This window comes from Scomber scombrus, chromosome 5 (assembly GCF_963691925.1).
Source record: "Scomber scombrus chromosome 5, fScoSco1.1, whole genome shotgun sequence".
NCBI classification, from domain to species: Eukaryota; Metazoa; Chordata; class Actinopteri; order Scombriformes; family Scombridae; genus Scomber; species Scomber scombrus.
The window spans coordinates 32,096,412-32,120,474 of NC_084974.1; the positions used below are offsets into that span (position 1 = coordinate 32,096,412).

At 39.2% G+C, this 24,063-nt stretch overlaps 1 protein-coding gene across 1 annotated transcript; it reads left to right on the top strand.

The window, feature by feature from the left end:
• The first annotated feature begins 468 nt into the window (after window positions 1–468).
• On the top strand, window positions 469–11,130 carry LOC133980074 (cytochrome c oxidase subunit 7A2, mitochondrial). Its single transcript, XM_062418645.1, has 4 exons — window positions 469–594; window positions 9,152–9,238; window positions 9,729–9,813; window positions 10,934–11,130. Exons 1-4 carry the CDS (start codon window positions 580–582, stop codon window positions 10,987–10,989), a joined length of 243 nt encoding a protein of 80 aa, XP_062274629.1. The 5' UTR covers window positions 469–579; the 3' UTR covers window positions 10,990–11,130.
• The last annotated feature ends 12,933 nt before the right edge of the window (window positions 11,131–24,063 follow it).

Here is a 24,063-nt window from a genome sequence, read left to right on the forward strand (position 1 = left end):
AAGGGAAGGAAGGAGGAGGAAGGAAGAGGAAGGAAGGAGAAGGAGGAAGGAAGGGAAGGAAGGAGGAAGGAAGGAAGGAAGGAAGGAAGGAAGGGAGGAAGGAAGGAGAGGAAGGAATGAAGGGAGGAAGGAAAGGGGAAGGAGGAACAGGAGGAAGGAAGGAAGGAGGAAGGAATGAGGAAGGAAAGGAGTAAGGAGGGAGGGGAGGGGAGTAAAGAAGGAAGGAAGGAAGGACAGGAGGAAGGAAGGAAGAAAGGAAGGAAGGAAGGATGGAAGGGAGGAAGGAAGGAATGAAGGGAGGGGAGGAAATAAGGAAAGAGGAAGGAAGGAAACATAAAAGTAATAAAATAATAAAGTAGAATATAAAGAGAGTTTTGCGTATGGATCAGTGGTTCATAATAACTGTGAGTCTTTGCTTTGCCAGGCAGACACAGTTTGGCCTTCACAGCTGACCATAGTTTGGCTGAGATTCAGATACTTTTATACTGAGTGTGTAGTTGGTGTGTGTGTAGTTGTGTGTGTGTGTGTCCTTGTCAGGGTGAAGGGAAATCTGCAGCTCGTCTTCACAACGCCACAGACATGAATCGCCTGCTGGTAACTACTCCTGTTTTCTCTCTTTTTTTGGGCTCAAATTGACTCTTTTAGCTTCTAGAAGGAAGAAATTTAAGACGATGTGGAGATATATATATAAAAAAAAAAGAAGGACAGAGCAGATTGTGTTTGTGTGTCAGAGGGAAATACGGGAGGGTGACCTTTGTACTCTGAAGGGACAGAAGCGTAAAAAGTTTAACAGCAGCCGAGTGTTTGTGTTCACGGTGTCAGACGAGGTAAAGATCTGATCTATATATAAACATCTATACTGACAACATGCAGGCTCGCCCTCACATGACCTGTTGCACGTACACAGAGGACACACACACACACACACACACACACACACACACACACACACACACACACACACACACACACAGGCCTACATGTTGCAGAAGAGAAAGTTTGCAAGAAGTACGAGAAAGTACGTTTTTACTCATTTACAGGGAACAAAAAGAGGAAGTTAAAGTCCTGCAGCATGTTGTCCTCAGGTCAAGGAAGGACAGGAGGAAGGAAGGAAGGAAGGAAGGAAGGAAGGAAGGAAGGAAGGAAGGAAGGAAGGAAGGAAGGAAGGAAGGAGGAAGGAAGGAAGAAGGAAAGGAAGTAAGGAGGGAAAGGAGGAAGGAAGGACAGAGGAAGGAAGGAAGGAAGGAAGGAGAAGGAAAGGAGTAAGGAGGGAAAGGAGGAAGGAAGGACAAGAGGAAGGAAGGAAGGAAGGAAGGAAGGAAGAAAGGAAAAAGGAGTAAGGAAGGAGGGAGGAGGGAAGGAAGGAAGGAGGAAAGGAGGAAGGAAGGACAGGAAGGGAAGGAAGGAAGGAAGGAAGGAAGAAGGAAGGAAGGAAGAGGAAGGAAGGGAGGAAGAAGGAGGAAGGAAGGAAAGAAGGAACAGTCAAATGAGATAGGGTCAATTTGACCCGGGAGGACGACAGGAGGGTTAAAAAAGTAGAAAATGATCAAAAGTTAAAACCGTCTTTATTTTCTTCTTAATGTTCTTGAGTGTTGAGTTTTTCTGGGCCTTTAAGGTTCAGTGATGAGCAATTAAAAATCAGTTAAACTAGATTTAAAAGCAGCATCAGTTTGTTAAAATGTACATTTAGTATTTTTGTTGGTTTTATATCATTTGAAATGACATTTGCACCATTTTTTACCAAAAGTAAGACTGAATGCTCCTGAAAATGTCAAATGGTGTAACCACAAAAGAATGATACATATTACATATAAAAGTTATAATGTAAGATCATGCCAAACTAGTTGATATGGTGTTTTATTGACAATTTACTGTTTTTAAGCAAGTTGAATTATTTGGTACAAAGTTTTTATGGTTACACCACTTAGACATTTTTGCCATAATCCTCTAATATATTCTCTCAAAATTGATTTAAAAGCAGAAATTTGATGCTGGGTCCACAAAAAAAGAATGTGTGCAAGTTTATTCATATGTTTATTTTCACATTTTAACAAATTCTACCACTTTCTATTGTTCGTGAGTCTTTCTAAGAGCTAAAAACACAACAATAAAGTTGAAGTATAAATCAGGCAGGGAGTTCCGGTCCTCTGAAATGACGCCAACGCAGAAGTAACTTAAAACTGCATTCTATCAAAAGGCCACCAGGGGGCGACCGTTTTGGTGTCAAAAGGACTTCCGTCTCTATACAAGTCAATGGAGAATTCACCAACTTCTCACTTGATTTCTAACCTCAGTAAACGTTTTCAAAATGTGTTTATGGTCTCAATCGCTAGTTTAAAGCCTTCTTCAATGCAGTATGATGTTCATTTGGGACATTTTGGCCTCCCTGATTTTATATGTGACGATAAAGCAGGGTATGCATTAGGGCGTGGCTACGTGGTGATTGACAGGTTGATTGGTTCACAGGTTCAGGAGGGCGCCTCATGCTCCTCCTGATGCCCATATAAGTAGAATCCATGTTTTTATTTTTCCCAGCATGCACCTGAAATTTTCAAGATGGCGCCGCCCAGATCCGAAACTATTGGCCTCCGAGCAGCAGTCCACAAACCAATGGGTGACGTCATGGATGTTACGTCCATTTCTTATATACAGTCTATGGTTAATACTCACAAACTGAGATGTAGTTAAAGTCTTTTCCTGTTTTCAGTCTTTTTGGACCATTGAAAAAAGCCTTTAATAAAAAGGACAATGACAGCTGTAGCGCTAAAGAAGCTAAAAGATAAAACTGAAGCTCTGTAACTGAATTAATTTAATTTATTTAACAAAAACATTTGTGGTTTTTAATCAGATGTTTAAAATCTTTATTTAATGACTCTTTTTTATATTTAGAGCAAATGAGAAAATAGTACGATGCAGCTTTTAACCGAATTTCCAGAGAATCGATCATGTTATGTGAATATTTGGAGATAAAATCAAACATTTTTATGAGTGTGATTGGAAACAGTTCTGAGGACAGAAACTAAACAATGATAAATTGTGGAAATCTTCTGTCTGCATGGCTGAAAAACCAACATTTCTATCTGCCATGTGGGGATACAATTACTTTTTTCCAAAGAATCATAAAATGTGTTTTATATTTGGCCAGTTTATCCTCAGTTTGTCAGTTTCTCTGTTTGTAACAGTCAACGGAGTTAAAGCTTACAGATGATCTGTGGTTGATCCACTGCAGGCTGTTTATGTTTATTTATAACACACACACACACACACACACACACACACACACACACACACACACACACACACACACACACACACACACACACACACACACACACACCGTCATGGCTGCGCTCAGCGACCTGATGTGACCTTGTTCCAGCAGTAAAGGAAAGTCAGGCAGAGAGTTAAAGAGACAGACAGCTGAACACTTTCTGTAACACAGATTGTGTCATTAGGACTTTATTTAACCCTTTACATTCTGTTCTGTTCTGTTCTGTTTTAACTTTTTTCAGCTTGTAAAAACCATAGACTGTATATAAGAAATGGACGTAACATCCGTGATGTCACCCATTGGTTTGTGGACTGCTGCTCGGAGGCCAATAGTATCAGATCTGAGCAGCGCCATCTTATTTCCTTCCTTCCGTCCTCCCTCCCTCCCTTCCTTCCTTCCCTCCTTCCTTTTACCTTTCCCCTCTTTCCATTCTTCCTTCCTGTCTTATTTCCTTCCTTCCTTCCTTCATCCTCCCTATCTTCTTTTCCTTCTTTCCTTCCCTCCTTCTTTCCTTCCTTCCTTCCTTTTACCTTTCCCCTCTTTCCATCCTTCCTTCCTGTCTTATTGCCTTCCTTCCTTCCTTCCTTCCTTCCTTCCTTCCTTCCTTCCTTCCTTCCTTCCTTCCTGTCTTCCTTCCTGTCTTCCTTCCTATCTTCTTTTCCTTCCTTCCTTCCCTCCTGTACTGTGCCAAACAGATAATGAGTCCACAGAAAACTGTTTGGAAAAAGACTCTTTTTAAATGTTTTAAAGGAGAAGTCGTCAAATTTAAAAGTAAGAAGTATTTAGAGCTGGGGAGTCAAACTAATCTTCATTCAAGGGCCACATACAAATTTCAGGTGCATGCTGGGAAAAATAAAAACAGGGATTCTACTTATATGGGCATCAGGAGGAGCATGAGGCGCCCTCCTGAACCTGTGAACCAATCAACCTGTCAATCACCACGTAGCCACGCCCTAATGCATACCCTGCTTTATCGTCACATATAAAATCAGGGAGGCCAAAATGTCCCAAATGAACATCATACTGCATTGAAGAAGGCTTTAAACTAGCGATTGAGACCATAAACACATTTTGAAAACGTTTACTGAGGTTAGAAATCAAGTGAGAAGTTGGTGAATTCTCCATTGACTTGTATAGAGACGGAAGTCCTTTTGACGCCAGAACGGTCGCCCCCTGGTGGCCTTTTGATAGAATGGTCAATGGTGCCGAAAACCGAAAATCCTCAAATAAACTATTGATGTAGCAAGTCACACATCTGATTGGCAACTGAAAGAGGAGGTTAGATATACAGCAGGTCTATAGTTGGCTAAAACCTCTGAATCAAGAGTAAAGACTGTCTGTTACTGATCATATCTAATAAAGAAGGGCTGACTGAGGGAAACACTGACTAGGATGGAGTCTGAAAGAACCTTAACCTTCCTGTTGTCCTCGAGTCAAGGAAGGAAGGGAGGAAGAAGGAAGGGAGGAAGGAAGGAAGGAAAGGAGGAAAAGAGGAAGGAAGTAAGGAGAGAAGGAAGGGAGGAAGGAAAGGAGTAAGGAGGGAGGGAGGGAAGAAAGGAGGAAGGAAGGAAGGAAGGAAGGAAAGGAGGAAAATAGGAAAGAAGTAAGGAGAGAGGGAAGGGAGGAAGGAAAGGAGGAAGGAAGGAAGGAAGGAAGGAAAGGAGTAAGGAGGGAGGGAGGGAGGAAGGAAAAGAGGAAGGAAGGAAGGAAGGAAGTAAATGAGTAAGGAGGGAGGGAGGGAGGAAGGAAGGAAAAGAGGAAGGAAGGAAAGAAGGAAGGAAAGGAGTAAGGAGGGAGGGAGGAAGGTAGGAAGGAAGGAAGGAAGGAAGGAAGGAAGGAAGGAAGGAGGGAGGGAGGGAGGGAGGAAGGAAAAGAGGAAAGAAGGAAAGAAGGAAGGAAAGGAGTAAGGAGGGAGGGAGGAAGGTAGGAAGGAAGGAAGGAAGGAAGGAAGGAAAGGAGTAAGGAAGGAAGTGAGGAAAGAAATATGGAAGGAGGGGAAGAACGAAGGAAAAATTAAAGAAAGAGGGAGGAAGGGAGGAAAGAAGGAACAGTCAAAACAGACGGGATCAATTTGAGCCGGGAGGACAACAGGAAGGTTAACATATATCAAGTTTAACAGCTGTTTCTAAGAGTTTTAAGTTTCCTGTGTTTGAGGATAAATCGATGCCTATTGAGGTTAAACGGTCATTAAAGAAACTGATGAAGTCATCATTACTGAGAGTTATAGGAATACAGGGACCAATAAAGTGATGAGTGTTTGTCAGCTTGTCCCAAACCTAACACTGTGTTTATTCTCCTCTCTCAATATTAAAGCTTTATCTTGCCAGATTAAACAACATTCTTCCAATTTGGTGAAACACTTTAAATGTGGCTCCGGTTCAGATTTCCATCTGATGGAACCCCCGCACCCCCCCCCCCCCCCCCCCCACACACCCCCGCCCCTGCCCCAAAAGAAAGTATTGTTGCAACAGCGCTTAATCGACACTAACATGACAGCTGATCAACATCCGCAAAGCATCAAGACACCACTGTGCAGCATCACCATCAGATCATCTTCCCTTAGGTCACTGCACACTTTACAATATACATACCATGTGACACAACATACTGCCCGACTGCTCTTAGAGGAAACTTCTAAATCACTTCACAAATAAAATAAATTTCTATAACAGACACAAACATGCTCCAAAAACGCTTCTAAACTTACTTCACAAAGAAAGAGAGAAAGAGAGAGAGAGAGAGAGAGAGAGAGAGAGAGAGAGAGAGAGAGAGAGAGAGAGAGAGAGAGAGAGAGAGAGAGAGAGAGATTAGCCCAACAGCAGCGCCAATCTGGTCCAGAGAAAGTTAAAAAAAAACAACTAGCACTCACCGATGACTTGTAGATGAAATCCATCCTGCGATCCTTCATGATGAAAGAGTCACCCGAAGCAGGTCCGCAATCATATCTTTATCTACCGATCTTGCCGTTAAATCAACCGCCATCACCTTTCCAGAATAACAGTGCGTCATCACTCACCTGCCCATGGGCCAATCAGCAGAGCTCATTTGAATGACGACGCCCAGAAACTCTGCTTGACTTAGGGCGTTCTGTCAATAACACATCAACATCTGATTGGCTGATGATACGGTCACTCAACGTTACGCAGCCAATAGCAGCGTCCAGCTCGATCAGAGGCTAGCAAAGCAACTACTGCTAGCCCCAGCAGAGGAAAGGAGCTGTGATGCGTTTATAGGACATAGGAGATTTGAGCTCCACAAAATATAACCATTCGTTTTCTGAATGAACCCATTTTTGAAACTGAAAAAACCCATTTTTGACAGTGCTAGCAGTGCTAGCCTTGCTGCCCCTGACTGCACACCACTGCAAGGAAAGTGGGCCGGATTGGATACGTTGTTGGGCCGTTTCTGGCCCACGGGCCTCATGTTTGAGCTCCTGCCTCAGCAACCTTTCCCCTACTCACAGCGTCGCTGATCACACCTATGATCCAGTTCTGTATGATGCAACGTTTGTCTTCTTAATACATGTTGACATCTTAATGCCGTTGGACAGATTTCTATCTGATGGAACCGGAGCCACATTTAAAGTGTTTCACCAAATTGGAAGAATGTTGTTTAATCTGGCAAGATAAAGCTTTAATATTGATAGAGGAGAATAAACACAGTGTTAGGTTTGGGACAAGCTGACAAACACTCATCACTTTATTGGTCCCTGTATTCCTATAACTCTCAGTAATGAAGACTTCATCAGTTTATTGATAACATCGTAACTATGAGAGACAAAACACCTTTTAACCTCAATAGGCATCGATCCTCAAACACAGGAAACTTAAAACTCTTAGGAACAGCTGTTAAACTTGATATATGTTAACCTTCATGTCGTCCTCGAGTCAAGGAAAGAAGGAAAGATGGAAGGAAGGAAGGAAGAAAGGAAGGAAGGAAGGAAGGAAGGAAGAAAGAGAAGACAGGAAGAAAGGAAGGAAGGAGGAAGGAAGGAAGGAAGGAAGGAAGGAAGGAAGGAAGGAAGGAAGGAAGAGAAGACAGGAAGGAAGGAAGGAAGGAAAAGAAGACAGGAAGGAACGGAGGACGGACAGGTGGAAGGAAGGACAGAAGGAAGGAAGGGAGGAAGGACAGAAGGAAGAAAGGGAGGAAGGACAGAAGGAAGAAAGGGAGGAAGGACAGATGGAAGAAATGAAGAAAGGAAAACAGGAAGGTAGGGAGGAAAGACAGGTGGAAGGAAGAAAAAGAACACAGGAAGGAAAGTGGGCCGGATTGCTCCCCCTCGACGGGCCGGTTCTGGCCCACGGGCCGCATGTTTAACCCCCTCATTTAGAGTGTATTTACTGCTTCAAATGTAAAAATGGGTCAAATGTGACGGTTAAGAAGCTGAAATCAGAGAATGTTTGCTTTGCTTCCTGGGCTGAAGAGTTAAAATGAGTCATTGATCATTAAAAAGTAGAATAATCTCTTCTGCAATAATCACAGTCTTCTGCATGGAGCTCGTCTATCAGGTGACTTTCTGACCCCGACTCGGTTGGTCGTCTGCGCTGTAACGGAAAAAGGAACAGAGTCACTTTCAAATCAGCTAAAAGAGAAGAGCGTTTAAAATGTGAAGAATAGCAAACACAGAGTGAGGTTTTCAGTTTCCACATTAAACCGCAGTAACCAATGAGAGGACAGCTGCTGCCAACCAGTCAGCTCCCAGCAGTAACCAATGAGACGACAGCTGCTGCCAACCAGTCAGCCAGCAGTAACCAATGAGACGACAGCTGCTGCCATCAGTCAGCTCCCAGCAGTAACCAATGAGACGACAGCTGCTGCCGATCAGTCAGCCAGCAGTAACCAATGAGACGACAGCTGCTGCCATCAGTCAGCCAGCAGTAACCAATGAGACGACAGCTGCAGCCATCAGCTCCCAGCAGCCGGAAAACAGAAACGATACGAGCCTCACGCTCACTTTCCCTTCCTCTTTCAGTTTCTCTCCATTTTTAAACTGTTGCAGCCTTTTAATTATAGAGACTGTGATGTTTCATAATGTAAAAAATACTGTGAAAAGCATTCACACGGGTAAATGAGTATTCAGGCATATGTACAGGAGTGTATGTATGCAACTGTTGAGAGGGAATAGATATAGATATGGATATATGTACGTATGTGTATATATTTTATTATTATTATTTATTGTATTTTTATTGTATTTTTATTGTATTTATTTATTTATTTTAATTTTATAAATTTTTTATTTTTTTAAATTTATTTTTATTAATTTTTATTTATTTATTTATTTTAACTTTAATTTTTATTTTATTTATTTATTTTTATTTATTTATTTTAATTTGTATTTATTTATTTTTAAATATGATGCCCATTCTTTCTTTATTTTTATATATTCTCTACTAGTTTTATTCTTCTTGTATGTTTTTTATATATATATATATATATATATATATATATATATATATATATATATATATATATATATATATGTACATCATAGTAATATTGTAATACTATATATTTTATATTAAGATATATGTACACATGTTAGAATATTTAAGGGGAAGGGAAAAAAATAAATAAAAAAGGGTATTGATGTTAAGTTGGTTTAAAAGTGTATCGATAATGCCAAGACTGTTTTATAATATATTATAATATATTCTGGTTCTACAGCAACTACTGGCAATGACATGACTGTACGCAATGCTCTGAAAATTAAAAATAAATAAATAAATACTGTGAAAATAGAATTTATTCAATCTGCATGCATCCTGGAAAAGACAAAGATTTCTCTAAACTCTCCTCTGTGTTGCAGCTGCACTTCAGACAGGTTTTATATTTCACTATCTTACTTATTTCTGTTTGTTTTGTTTTGTTTTTTTCCAGAAAGTTCCACTTCTGGCCAGACGTGCCTTCAGCACCTCGACCAGACAGCTGATCAACAGAGTCCCAGAGGCCCAGAAAGTCTTCCTGGTAAGAGAAGAGACTAGTTTAAGACCTTATTGGGCTCACATGCATTTATTATAATATAAAGACAGTCAATGTGGCAGATATCCACTTTAATATGACTCAGACTGCTGAAACCTGAATAAACCAACAGTCTTGTAGTGATTCCTCCTGTTCATACCGAGCATCAGAACATCACAAACCCTAACCCTGGAAACATGTTGAAAACATGATGTGAAACTAATATGAAGCTTCAGCTGTATGAAAGTCTTCAGTTACTATACTTCCACTTAGTACTACTACTACTACTACATAAAGTACTACTAATACTACTACTACTACTACTACTGCTACTACTACAAAAAGTACTACTTCCACAACTACTGCTACATAAAGTACTACTTCTACTACTAAGGAGATGTTGTAATGGTCCGTATGAACAGGAGGAATGATTCAACCTCTCTCACTTATCCTTTAAATGCTGAACTGAGGACTGGTATTGGTTCTGTGGTTACAGGCGGACAATGGGTTGCCTGTCCACATCAAGGGAGGAACCTCTGACGTCATAATGTACCGGATGACCATGACGATAACCCTCGCAGGTAAGATGTTCTCACTTTACACATCTCTGGGTTACGTAACGCGGCGGTGTTAACCAATAGCACGGTTACACACCGGAGCATAAACCCGCCCCTGCTGCTGTAGAGGTATAAATACATTCAGCGCACACTACTACTACTACAGTCTACAGTTAGCCAGTTAGCTGAGTTAGCCGCCGAGCTAGCAGCTGAGTTAGCAACAGAAAGCTCTCAGACCTAGCGTCCATGTTTCCGGTAGAGGTGATGACTTTGATTGACAGGTGACACTTGGTAGGGGGCGGGGCTTCACTCCCACAGCGTTTGGGAGCAGAGAAATAGGCAGACTTTTACACAACTTTGAAGCCTAATTTCATATATTTGGTGATTTTTTTAATCATTCACATTTGACAGGGTGGTTAACAACACACTTTTCTGTGTTATGTCAAACTCAGAACACATATTTATGTATACTTTACACGGACTTTAACCTTCGTGTCGTCCTCCCGGGTCAACTTGACCCCGTCTGTTTTAACTGTTCCTTCATTCCTCCCTCCCTCCTTCTCTCTTCCTTTCCTTCCTCTCTTTCCTCCCTTCCTTCCTTCCTCCCTCCCTCCCTCTGTCCTTCTTTTCTTCCTTCCTCCCTTCCTCTTTTCCTTTCTCGCTCCTTCCCTCCTTCCTTCCTTCCTTCCTTCCTTCCTTCCTTCCTTCCTTCCTCCCTTCCTCCCTCCTTTCCTTCCTCCCTTGACTCGAGAACAACAGGAGGGTTAATATATGCAAATGTACAAATTTGACCTGTGTTTATTTATAAAAACAACTCAAAAATCATGTATTCATCATATTCTATCAAATAAAACAATGATTGTGAATGTCTATTTTCCCCCATAATATTAATCACACTGAAGGATTAACAGCATTTATTAAAGACTGATGGGAGATTTATGAATGTGAATTGATGCTGAGACTAATTATGAGTCAGAATATGAACAGTATGTAAAGGGTTAAAACAACAAATGAGCCAAAAAGAAAAAAAAAACTGATGTGAAACTGTTCTCAGTAGTAAAGATACAAACAGGTGTTGAGCCTCAAAGATACTAAAATAAAAGTGTCTTATATTATCTTTGTTATTTCTGTTTCTTGTCTGCAGGAACCTGCTACTCTGTGTACTGGCTGCTCTACGCCGCGATGCCTCGTAAGAAGTAGAAGAAGAGTAGAGGCTCGGTCTACTGCATGCAGCCGGACGCTCGGCTCCATCTAACACTAATGTTTGATGTGTACATTTCTTTGATTTCGTCATCATGACTCACCTGAACCTGTAAAACCTGATAAAAGACTTTAAATCAATGTCTGCAGAGTTTTACTTTGTTTGTGTCTCTGAACTTCTTCATGTGCAGTAATGAAAGTAAGAATGCTGTAGTACAGTCTGAGGTACTTGTATTTTACTGTAGTACAGTTTGAGGTACTTGTATTTTACTGTAGTACAGTCTGAGGTACTTGTATTTTACTGTAGTACAGTCTGAGGTACTTGTACTATACTGTAGTACAGTTTGAGGTACTTGTACTTTACTGTAGTACAGTTTGAGGTACTTGTACTTTACTGTAGTACAGTTTGAGGTACTTGTACTTTACTGCAGTACAGTTTGAGGTACTTGTACTTTACTGTAGTAGTTTGAGGTACTTGTACTTTACTGTAGTACAGTCTGTGGTACTTGTACTTTACTGTAGTACAGTCTGAGGTACTTGTACTTTACTATAGTACAGTTTGAGGTACTTGTACTTTACTGTAGTACAGTTAGAGGTACTTGTACTTTACTGTAGTACAGTTTGAGGTACTTGTACTTTACTGTAGTACAGTTTGAGGTACTTGTACTTTACTAAAGTACAGTTTGAGGTACTTGTACTTTACTGTAGTACAGTCTGAGGTACTTGTACTTTACTGTAGTACAGTTTGAGGAACTTGTACTTTACTGCAGTACAGTTTGAGGTACTTGTACTTTACTGCAGTACAATTTGAGGTACTTGTACTTTACTGTAGTACAGTTTGAGGTACTTGTACTTTACTGTAGTATTTCCATGTGATGCTACTTTCTACATCTCAGAGGGAAATATTGTACTTTCTACTCCACTACATTTATTTAACAGCTTTAGTTACTTTTCAGATGCAGATTTGACACAATGGATAATATAACAAGCTTTTAAAATACAACATTGTTGAAGACTGTGTAAACTGAATTCAGACATTTTCTTCTAAACACATTAAATAGGTCATAAATGTATTTCTAAAAAATGTGTGAAAAGTATTTCAACCATTTAGATTTGAATTGAATTCACAAACTGTGTTTCAACATTTCTGTCTGGATTTAATGGGCGGGTCTGAAAATCAGTGTTTAGCATAAACCCGTCCCTGCTGCTGTAGAGGTATAAATACATTCAGCGCACACTACTACAGTCTACAGTTAGCTGAGTTAACCGCCGAGCTAGCTGCCGAGTTAGCAGCTGAGGTAGCTGCCGAGTTAGCAGCTGAGTTAGCAGCAGAAAGCTCTCAGGCCTAGCATCCATGTTTCTGGTAGAGGTGGTGACTGATTGACAGGTGACACTCGGTAGGGGGCGGGGCTTCAGCGGACTCAGCAGGCACTGCCACAGCGTTTGGGAGAAGAGGAAAAAGGTTGATATTTACACAACTTTGAAGCCTAATTTAATATATTTGGCGATTTTTTTAATAATTCAAATTTGGCAGGGTGGTTAACACACTTCCCTGTGGTATGTCAAACTCAGAACACATTTATTCTTACTTGACACGGACTTTAAAGATGAAACCAGTGGTTTACAAAAAGCAGTGTGTAGTCAGCTCACATTTCAGATGTCTATGAGTTGTTAACAGCTCCACCAAATAGTGATTTTTCCCTCTAAACTTCTAACATGGTTTCATTTTAATGAATGTTCAAATGATCCAATATTTCAGCAAAAATCAAAGATTAGAGAAAAAGTCCAAAAACTGAAAACACATTTGTGTATCAGAACTTAGTTTGTTTTTCTTTCCTCTCCCATTAATCATCTCACCACCCCTCACATTTATCTGCTGACCCTTTGGAGGGGCCCCACCCCTAGGTTGGGAACCACTGGACTAAACTAGCTAACTGTATATAAAGTAGTGTAAACTAGCTCCACCTCCAGCAGCTACAACAGTAACATGCTGCTCTAACACTGATGCTTCACTATTAATAATCTAATGATGTCATAATAATAATATATCAGTCAGAGGACCAAACCACTACTTTACTGTAATACTGCATACTACATCACTCATAATACTGCAGTACTTTTACTGTAATACTGCATACTACATCACTCATAATACTGCAGTACTTTTACTGTAATACTGCATACTACATCACTCATCATACTGCAGTACTTTTACTTGTAATGGAGTATTTGTACATAGCAGTAAAGTTAAATGTTGAGCAGCTTTTAACTGAGACTTTACTGTAAATGAGGAAACACAGTTTGAATCCACAGTGCGGCTCCTCGTCCTGATAACCGTCCCTGTTCTTTAAACACAACAAGCTCCACTCTGGGATCAGAGTTCCTTGTTCTCTCCCTTCAGGTCTACAGGTTGTAGATGGGTGTAACCAACATGTGACGCAGCACAGAGCTGTCAGGCTGCATTCACTGCAGGATCACATGATCAAATAGAAAGTGAAACTCAGACAGTCGTTGCCTCTGAGAGCTGAAATGGCGCAGAAAGATCAGCTGGACGAGAAACACTCAGCTGTTCGATCTGTCTGGATCTACTGAAGGATCCGGTGACTATTCCCTGTGGACACAGCTACTGTATGAGCTGTATTAAAGGATTCTGGGGTGGAGAGGATCAGAGGAAGATCTACAGCTGCCCTCAGTGCAGAGAGGCCTTCACACCGAGGCCTGTCCTGAAGAAAAACACCATGTTAGCAGCTTTAGTGGAGCAGCTGAAGAAGACTGGACTCCAAGCTGCTCCTGCTGATCACTGCTATGCTGGACCTGAAGATGTGGCCTGTGATTTCTGCACTGGGAGGAAGCTGAAAGCCTTCAAGTCCTGTCTGGTGTGTCTGGCCTCTTACTGTGAGAATCACCTCCAGTCTCACTATGAATCACCTACATTTAAAAAACACAAGCTGGTGGAGCCCTCCAAGAAGCTCCAGGAGAACATCTGCTCTCGTCATGATGAGGTGATGAAGATATTCTGCCGTACAGATAAGAAGAGTATCTGTTATCTGTGCACTATGGAGGATCATAAAGGCCACGACACAGTCCCAGCTGCAGCAGAAAGGACTGAGAGGCAGAGAGAGCTCGAGGTGAGTCGACTAAACATCCAGCAGAGAATCCAGCACAGAGAGAAAGATGTGAAGCTGCTTCAACAGGAGGGGGAGGCCGTCAGTCTCTCTGCTGATAAAGCAGTGGAGGACAGTGAGAAGATCTTCACTCGGCTGATCCGTCTCCTCCAGAAAAGAAGCTCTGATGTGAAGCAGCAGATCAGATCCCAGCAGGAAACTGAAGTGAGTCGAGTCAAAGAGCTTCAGGAGAAGCTGCAGCAGGAGATCACTGAGCTGAAGAGGAAAGACGCTGAACTGAAGCAGCTCTCACACACAGAGGATCACAACCAGTTTCTACACAACTACCCCTCAGTGTCACAACTCAGTGAACCTACAGACTCATCCAGCATCAATATCCGTCCTCTGAGATACTTTGAGGATGTGACAGCAGCTGTGTCAGAGCTCAGAGATAAACTACAGGACATCCTGAGGGACAAATGGACAAACATCTCACTGGCAGTGACTGAAGTGGATGTTTTACCATCAGAACCAGAACCCAAGACCAGAGCTGAGTTCTTAAAATATTCACGTGAAATCACTCTGGATCCAAACACAGCAAACACATGGCTGTTATTATCTGATGGGAACAGAAAAGTAGAACAGACGAGACAACAACAGTCTTATTCTAGTCACACAGACAGATTCACTAAATATCTTCAGGTCCTGAGTAGAGAGAGTCTGACTGGACGTTGTTACTGGGAGGAGGAGAGGAGGAGTTGATGTAGCAGTCGCATACAAGAATATCAGCAGAGCAGGAGATGAATCTCTATTTGGATGTAATGACAAATCTTGGTCTTTATATTGTTACACTAACAGTTATGAATTTTGCTTCAACAACATCTCAACTCCAGTCTCAGGTCCTGATTCCTCCACAGTCGGAGTGTACCTGGATCACAGAGCAGGTATTCTGTCCTTCTACAGCGTCTCTGAAACCATGACTCTCCTCCACAGAGTCCAGACCACATTCACTCAGCCTCTCTATGCTGGACTTTATGTTGATTATGATTCCACAGCTGAGTTGTGTAAAGTGAAATAGACAGAAGTCATTTCAGACTTCATGTGTCAGATGTTGTAATTCTTCATGTTTTTGTCTCCATGTTTCTGAGCTGCTCAGAGATCAGCTGACATGCTAATAGTGATATTCAACACTTTGTTTACTTTATGTTTCATTGATATGTTCAGTTTCTTTAAATGTGACTTTTTCCTGTGTGTTTTTATCCATGGAGGCTCTCACTGCTCATCACCATGTTTTTAACTTCTCTTTGTTCTAAATGTTAGTTTCATGTTTGTATTGATGTATTTGTGTCTGTTGTTTCTTAAACAGAGAAAACAGCACAACTTCCTTCATCACAGATATTTTGTTCTCATCACTTTGTAAATTCATAAAGAAATGTTCAATCAAACTGTAATGATCATGATAATAATCATTAATGATGTTCTTGTACATAGCTGACATTCTGGGTTAAACTAACTGACTGTGTGGATGAAGTCAATCTGAACATGAAATCATTGATCACACTTTACTGATTGGATGTGTGAACAATCTGAAGCTTCAATAATCAATAAACAGGATTTTTATCAACAGTGATCAAAGTGTTTTCTTCTTTTACTGTAATACTGCATACTACATCACTAATAATACTGCAGTACTTTTACTGTAATACTGCATACTACATCGCTCATAATACTGCAGTATTTTCACTGTAATACTGCATACTACATCACTCATAATACTGCAGTACTTTTACTGTAATACTGCATACTACATCGCTCATAATACTGCAGTACTTTTACTGTAATACTGCATACTACATCGCTCATAACACTGCAGTACTTTTACTGTAATACTGCATACTACATCACTCATAATACTGCAGTACTTTTACTGTAATACTGCATACTGCATCAAGTTTATAATACTTATGTAGTTTCAAGTAAAGGAACTGAGTACTTCCACCATTGACTGTTTGCCTTCAAGGCCCAAATGTCGGCACATATTCATGGAGTTCAGTTCCCTGATCTTCAGCTACAGAGGAGGAAGTTGAGTGAAATAATCTTTGAGTTTGAGTGAAACCTGCAGGAGTTTCGGTCCTCAGCGATCACACTTGAGTAAACAACAAGAGCAACATGTAGTCCTGCATGTTGGCCTACGTGATCAAGAGTAAAAAAAGAGAAGAACACAAAGAGCAGAAATACAATAACAGCTAGAGATGGATGAGGCTCCAGGAGGAACTGAAACAGTGTACTGTACAGTTTGATTTGAATTGTTGATGGCAGCTGAGGGTTTCTGATCTTCTCCAGCTGTTCGACACAAGAAGAGGCTGACAGAGCAAAAAGGTGATGTTGTGTGGCTCCATCTAGTGGCACCAGAGTGGAAACACACCAATATCTTATATAAGGCAAGGCAGCTTTATTTATACAGCCCATTTCATACCCTGTGGCAACTCAATGTGCTTGTTTAACATTTAACAGTAAGAATTGGAAACAAAAAACATAAAAACATACAATTTGAGAAATAAAAATAAAACCCAGTAATAGTACAAACATGTAAACATTAAAAATACAAAAATAAAAATAAAATAAAAACAAAGTACAGAAAAATAGAAAGAGAGAAATAAAATAAGAACTAGACTATAAAAGAGCATTAAATAAAAGGTTGCAGCATAAAATAATGATTTGCTTTAAAATTATTAAAAGGACATACAGTCCAAATGAAAGATTAACATTTAAAGTGCTTTAAAAGAGCTCAATCATAAGCACAGGAGAAGAGAAGTGTTTTTAACCTGGATTTAAAAATATTCACATTTGGGGCTGATTTCAGTTGTAAAAGCTGCTTCACCATGTTTAGTCTGAACTCTGGGCTCCACTATCAGAACTTTAAAATCTATTCTATAGCTGACTGGGAGCCAGTGTAAAGACTTTAGAACTGGAGTAATGTGCTCTGATCTCTTTGTTCTGGATATTAGAAATGTGATAGTACTTTTCAAACTAGTACCTTGGTGTGCTTCTTTTTATTCTGATATCTGAAGCAACTTCCATCTTTGTGTCATATATCTTGATAATTCAGTGATTTTCTATTGTTTATATCCTGTTTTGATGTCACATGGTCAAAGCTACAACACTTATGGTGAACATATGTAAACAGACAGGAGCTAAATCACAGACACTGAAATTTTGGGATCTAGTAGAGTTCAAAACCGCACAAATTCTGTATAAAGCACATCATAAATTACTTCCTGGCCATATACAAAAAAACTTTATTGATAGAGAAGGGGGATATGATCTAAGAGGGAGATGGAATTTTAAACAACCAATTGTTCACACTACTCTGAAAAGCATTTGTGTATCTGTCTGTGGGGTGAAGCTGTGGAACAAGTTAACTAATGAGATCAAAAAAAGTAAAAATCTGGTGCAATTTAAAAATAAGTTTAAAAAATTCATTTTGGAAAGATACAGTCTTGACGGTGGGGAATGATTTTTGGGATTAATGTTAAATATTTATTTTGCTTGATATTTGCTGAGTATGTACATGTAGGTGTATGTATATGTGTGTAGATGGCACGTATGTTTGTTTGTTTATGTATAGGTAATGTATATACGTATATTTACATGTATGGTTTAAAGGTTAGGGGCATCTATAAGCTTGTAGCTTCAGCCCTGACCCTTTCGATCAGCCATGCAGCCCTGTTGTTAGAGGGATGTGTTACTGCTTTCTTTTTTTGTGGTTTTATTTATTTTTTGCTGATCGAAATATAATAAATAAACTCAAACTACAACGGCCTGTTTCAGACAGAGACTGACCTGAGTGGCTGCATAAAGGACCAGTAGAAGATAAATAAGGAGTTTTTAACTGGAAATCATGCAAAGATATTCCAGTAGAGACACAGAATATTAATATAGAGATGGAGATGTGAAGAATGTGTCTTTTAATGTGGTTTAACATGTTTAACTGCATGAAGGAAAGTCCAAATATAACCTGAAAAACAATCTGTGACTTACAGCAGCCCAAAAAAAAATCATGAATTATTAATTTATTTGAAGGTTAATTTATATTTAAGTTTATTTTATGTTATTTATTCATATTGAGAGGGACCAGATTTTGTCTGGTACAATAATTAATTGTAGCCTGACCTAGAAAATGGTTTTCCCAGTTTGGGAGTGGAATAAACTGGACTGACCTCAACCCTCATTCAACACCTTGATGGATGAAATGGAAATCTGACTGTGAGCCAGACTTTAAACAGAGTTGGAATTCTTGAACGAATGTTTGAAGTGAGAGTCTGCGTCCAGTTTGTAATCCAAAAAATTAGAAAACCTCCCCACACGCTATCGCTTACTGCTGGTTTACGACATCACTATCAGTCTGATCTTCATGATCAGGAAACACACACACACACACACAATACTCCATTACATATAACTCACTTGTGGGCTGACAGCTCCAATCTTTATTTTCATTCATCATTCTGTAACAAGCAGTAGGATAATGTCCAACTGGAAACACTTTGATTTCATTCCCTTCCTTCCTGCCCCCTCTCCTCCATTCAGCTGTATTCACACAGCATTAAATGGATCCAATCGTCTCACTTGCAGACAGCAGATGTATTGCAGATGTAGATTCACAATGAGATCTTTTTTGTTCTTGTTCTTGCGCCCGTTTGGTAATTTCCTGGACTGAAATAAAATCTGCCCACGCTGAGGTGTGTCCAGAGGAAGAGCCGCAACAACAAAGATTGTGTTGTTTTTTCCATTTGGCGTTTTTGCAATCCGCTCACCAGCTTCCAAAAATCACAAATCTTTCATATTGGAGTGTTTTCACCCACACACAGATAATGGATGACATGAATTACTATCATATTGCACCAGCCATTAACAGGGTGAGAAGAAAGCCAGCAATGTATGAACAAATATTACTTTCATCACTGCATCCTTATAAGTAAAGAATTAACCTTTACATACTGTTCATATTCTCTCCTCAGTTTGTTCTCCTCATAAAAAGTGTCTATACCAAATGTTTAAGCACAGATGTGTTTAGAAAGCATCAATAGTCGATCTGACTGATCAATAAATGTGATTAAACCTTGATTCATGTTTCATAGAGCAGAGAGAGTGTATTTTTTTAGCTAATGACATAACTACTCTGGGTGGCGTTACTTTGGCCTCCAGCACCACTGTAAGGAACCTAGGAGTTATATTTGATAAAGATTTGTCTTTTAACTCCCACATAAAACAATTTTTCATTTTTCATCTATGTAATATACTGCAAAAATCAGACGTTGGTGTTTCTAGGCTGGATTATTGTAAATAATTATCATCAGTCTCTCAAGACTCTCCAGCTGCAAACATACTGACAAAAACTGAAAGATCATATTACTCCCATTCTAGCTTCTCTGCATTAATAGAATTTAAAATCCTTCTCCTCACATTCAAAGCTCTTAATGGTCAGACTCCATCATATCTTAAAGAGCTTATAATACCTTATGAACCTACTATAACTCTTCGCACCCAGCATGCAGGCCTACTGCTGGTTCCTAGTGTTTCTAAAAGTAGATTGGGAGGCAGAGCTTTCAGTTTTCAGGCTCCATCTTTCATATTCAGTCCAGAGAAAGCTTAAAACTTTCCTTTTCGATAAAGCTAAATATGGTCACTTCTTTTCACTGTGCTCTGACTCAAAATACCAAGCTGGCTGGCAATCAAAATGCAAACTCAAGGCTTCATAACTGGATAACCAATGGGTAACATCATGGTGGCTTTTAAAAAAACAGTCTATAGTTCATCACCATGAACCTTGACTAACTTCAGACTGTAGTGTTGTTAAAAAATTGATTATAATTGCTTTAACCTTTACATACTGTTCATATTCTACACCTTCATAAAAAGTGTCTATACCAAATGTTGAAACACAGATGTGTTTAGAAAGCATCAATAGTCGATCTGACTGATCAATAAAAGTGATTAAACCTTGATTCATGTTTCAGAGAGCAGAGAGAGTGTATTTTTTTAGCTTTTACACCACTAAACATCTCCTATCACACAATATCATGTCCTATTTTACCTAAGACATGATAATATAACATAGCAGTACTGAAATATTCTACTCAAGTAAAAGTACCACTACTTTGATGACATTTTACTTGAGTATAAGTAAAAAGTACTGGTCTAAAAGTAGTTCAAAAATAAAGTGATGGCCCATAAATCTCTAACTAGTCGTTTTAATTAAAGGTAAAAGTATAAATGTACAAATTAAAGTTCAATGTCAAAAGGAAATGTGTCAACACACAACATTTAAAACGTTTATGGAGATATAATGTGTCATTTTAGAGCAGACCATCCCATAAAACATTTTCAAACAACCGAACCATTGAATTGAAGGAGGCATAAATTGTGGATTCTGTAAACCAGGAGCGATTTTAGACCCTTTTTAGGGATGCTCTAACATCTCAGCACCCCGAAAAATAAATAAACCCTCCATAGTCTCTTTTTGCAGGGCATTGAATGAGCTGAGCCCCTCTAAAGGTCTGATCCTAACATTTAGTGTAGAATGAGATGTTAACTATAGATTTAAAGTGTCATAAAACATCTGAACATATAAAAATAAAAATCAATCTACACATAGAGTGCAGAAACATAACCATTACTCTCTGTTCAATCACATAACACCATACTACTTTCACTTTTCACTCTGAATATCTCCATAAATATACCCAGATGCAGATATATAGTGTTCAAATCAATGTAAATGACCCTGTATACATTTACAGTACAGTAAAGTATTTTTACCATGACAATTATTCATTATGAACTTCTATTACTCAACATAAATTCACTTATTTATACTCATAAAGCACTATTTATGTTTTTAAACAGCTCTATTAATCAATATTCATCTTTGTAACTGTAGCATAACATCTCTTTTTAACCTTTTTAAATGTAAATGAACAGTATTACATGAGTATTTAAACAACTCCAGTGCAATAAAACACATTATACACATGACAGTTATCACAAAACAATAATTATCACAACCTGGCATCTTGTCAACACAAATATGCATCATGTGCTGTCTCTATTTCTCTCATTTAACTTCAGAAGCAGCACATTAGCTAACTTAGCCACACCGTTAACACTCACACTGAATATCAAAGGTAATATCTGAGCTAGCATAGCGGCAGCGCCACTCGCGGCTAGCGTTAGCATCGTGCTAATTTAAGCTAGCGATCTTTTTAGAGTGAGTTTACACTGTTGACAATGATACAGACAATACCACAGTGGGTTCAAACATTAGGAAACATTCCTGTAACTCCAACTGGTTTAAGTAAAGTATCTAAATGAAAGGCATTTTCACGCAACAAACTACATCAACAAGCTAACAACAAGGCTTAGCCTCTAGCATGTAGCATGTAGCAGCAGCTTACCGGAGGCTCACACGGTGAAACGGCTCCTCTCATCCAATATAATAATACACAAGACTCGTTCCTAACAAGCAAAAGACTTATTAAACAGTGCTATGAGGTGATGAATCATTAACATTAATCATTCAACCTTTACCTCGTCTTTCTTACCAACGTTGGTCAGCTCGTTGTGTAGTGGGGCTTCTATCAGTGAGAGCGGACTGGTGACCATGACAGTGAGTAAAGAGCTGATGCGCCACCTGGTGGTGGGGAATTTAACACTATTAAATGACAAATGGGTTTAGTACCCATGTACATGATTTACTTCTTTTTCTGCATCAAGTTACATAATTGTGTTCAGTGAGATTTCTGAAATTATAATATGTAGGAAAAAAATGTCCTTATCTTTGAAAATGTCCACCAAAATGTTTCCACATGTCTGCAGGAAAACTGGAAACCCTGCTGGAAGACACAGTGCCATCTAGTGGAGCTTTTTTAGTATTACAACTAAACTGAGTAAAGTTAGAGGTAGAGATGGCTCAATCAGGTTGAGTTAAATTCAACACGTTTTTCTTTTTTATTCATATTTTTAACACAACACAACATCTGGAGTTCATTAATAATTTAATATAATAAAAAGGCCCAAATTTTAAACCAAGACCATAATCATAACTACTTAAAACGAGAACATAATACAGATTTGGTAAAGAGATTAACTGAAAGTACCAAAATAAGTACATAAATCTTCTGTTTTATATCTGGGGCAGAGTGATTAATTGTTTTAGGAAACTTCATGCATTTTTATTTGAGTGAGATAGAATTTATTTCTAAATTTAAAATGTGCTTCTTTGATTTTGTTACTTGGAAAAAATGGAAAATGGAAAATGTAGTCTGGCCAGGTATTTTCATCTAACTCTTTAATATGTTTGAGAAAGATGAACGACCTTTGGACAACATATCATAGAATTCACTGTTATTTATTTTCTTATTGTGATTGAGGTTTGGTTAGGACAGGGATAGAGATATAGATATAGACATAGATATTGAGATATATATATAGTAACTCAACATGTGCTCTACCAAACAGCTGCACAGAACATTACAAGAGTTTAACACTTACAGCAGAGATGTCAAATATGAGGCCCGTGGGCCAGAACTGGCCTGCAGAGGCGTCCAATCTGGTCCACTTTCCTTGCTTCCTTTCTTTGTTCCTTCCCTTTCTTCCTTCCACCTTTCCTGTCTTCTTTTCTTCCTTCCATCTTTCCTGTCTTCTTTTCCTTCTTTCCTTCCTTCCTTCCTTCCTTCCTTCCTTCCTTCCTTCCTTCCTTCCTTCCTTCCTTCCTTCCTTCCTTCCTTCCTTCCTTCCTTCCTTCTTTCCTGTCTTCTTTTCCTTCCTTCATTCCTTCCTTCTTTTCCATCCTTCCTGTCATCTGTCCTTCTTAATACATTGTATTTTATTTATTTTTTGTGGCTTTTTCATAAAGTTTCCATGTTAATAAAACCGTGGCGACTGATCAGTAAGCAGCCTGAAAACTTGTCCAACCACATGAAAAATATAAAACAAATACTCTGGAAACAACCTCACAAATGCCTTCAAAACAAAAAAAAACATACATAATGATTAAAGAAATAATTAATGATAAGCCTCACCAATAATAGCTTAATAATAATACTAATGAAAACATGCTTCTTTTATAAAACGTGTATTAAAGTTAAAGTCCTAAAGCAAGTAATTCATCACCATTATTATAAAAAGTTCATATTGGCCCACTTGTATAAAGCTAAGGTCCAAAATGCTTAAAGTCCTCATTAATCAGATTTGGTAAAGCCTCAAATCTATTACAAATAAATAAACATCTGGTTGTCTGGTTTTTTGTCTTTTCTTCTGGGATTTTCAAGCAGCTGAGTCTGACTGAGTTTGACAATTGTGATTAAAGATTACAACTTTCATTTCAGTTGAGATTTTAAGCCTTATGGTTATCAATGTGCATTTTCTCTGGAAATAAGTCACCACTAATGTTTGCAGTTCATATTGCAAAAGCAACAAAACTAATTTCTACACTTGTGAACCTTCCAGGCTCCTGCTGACATTCACACGGATGAGATCAGACTGACCTAAGTCTGCAGTTATATCCCAGAAAAAGTGAGTGTTGTCAAACCCTGATTATGCACCCAGTTACTCTTAATTACTGTGTGGGATCCAGTCCTCAAACACTCGACCCTACAGGTGTTCTGAATAACCCTCCAATCAAGCTGTTGGGATTTCAGCTACAGCAAAGGAAGGAATATGTGGGCTGTCTAACAACAAACTGTGGCTCAAGTCTATTTACACTGTCTTAAACATACAAGTAAGAGACAGCTGTTTACAGCACGAACAGGAACGCAAAGGGAATGAAGAATGAATGCATGAACACATTCAACTTTAACCCTGTAAGGCATTAATCTGATCTCACGAGGGCCGAACCAGTAAACAGAGGGAAGGAAGGACAGAAGGAAGGAGGGAAGGAAGGAAGGACAGAAGGAAGGAAGGAAGGAAG

What these genes read in the sequence shown, in the direction of transcription:
- LOC133980074 (XM_062418645.1), top strand. An exon ending in AGGCCCAGAAAGTCTTCCTG is followed by an intron (nt 9,239 to 9,728) that starts GTAAGAGAAGAG and finishes CTGTGGTTACAG; the next exon opens with GCGGACAATGGGTTGCCTGT. An exon ending in CATGACGATAACCCTCGCAG is followed by an intron (nt 9,814 to 10,933) that starts GTAAGATGTTCT and finishes TCTTGTCTGCAG; the next exon opens with GAACCTGCTACTCTGTGTAC.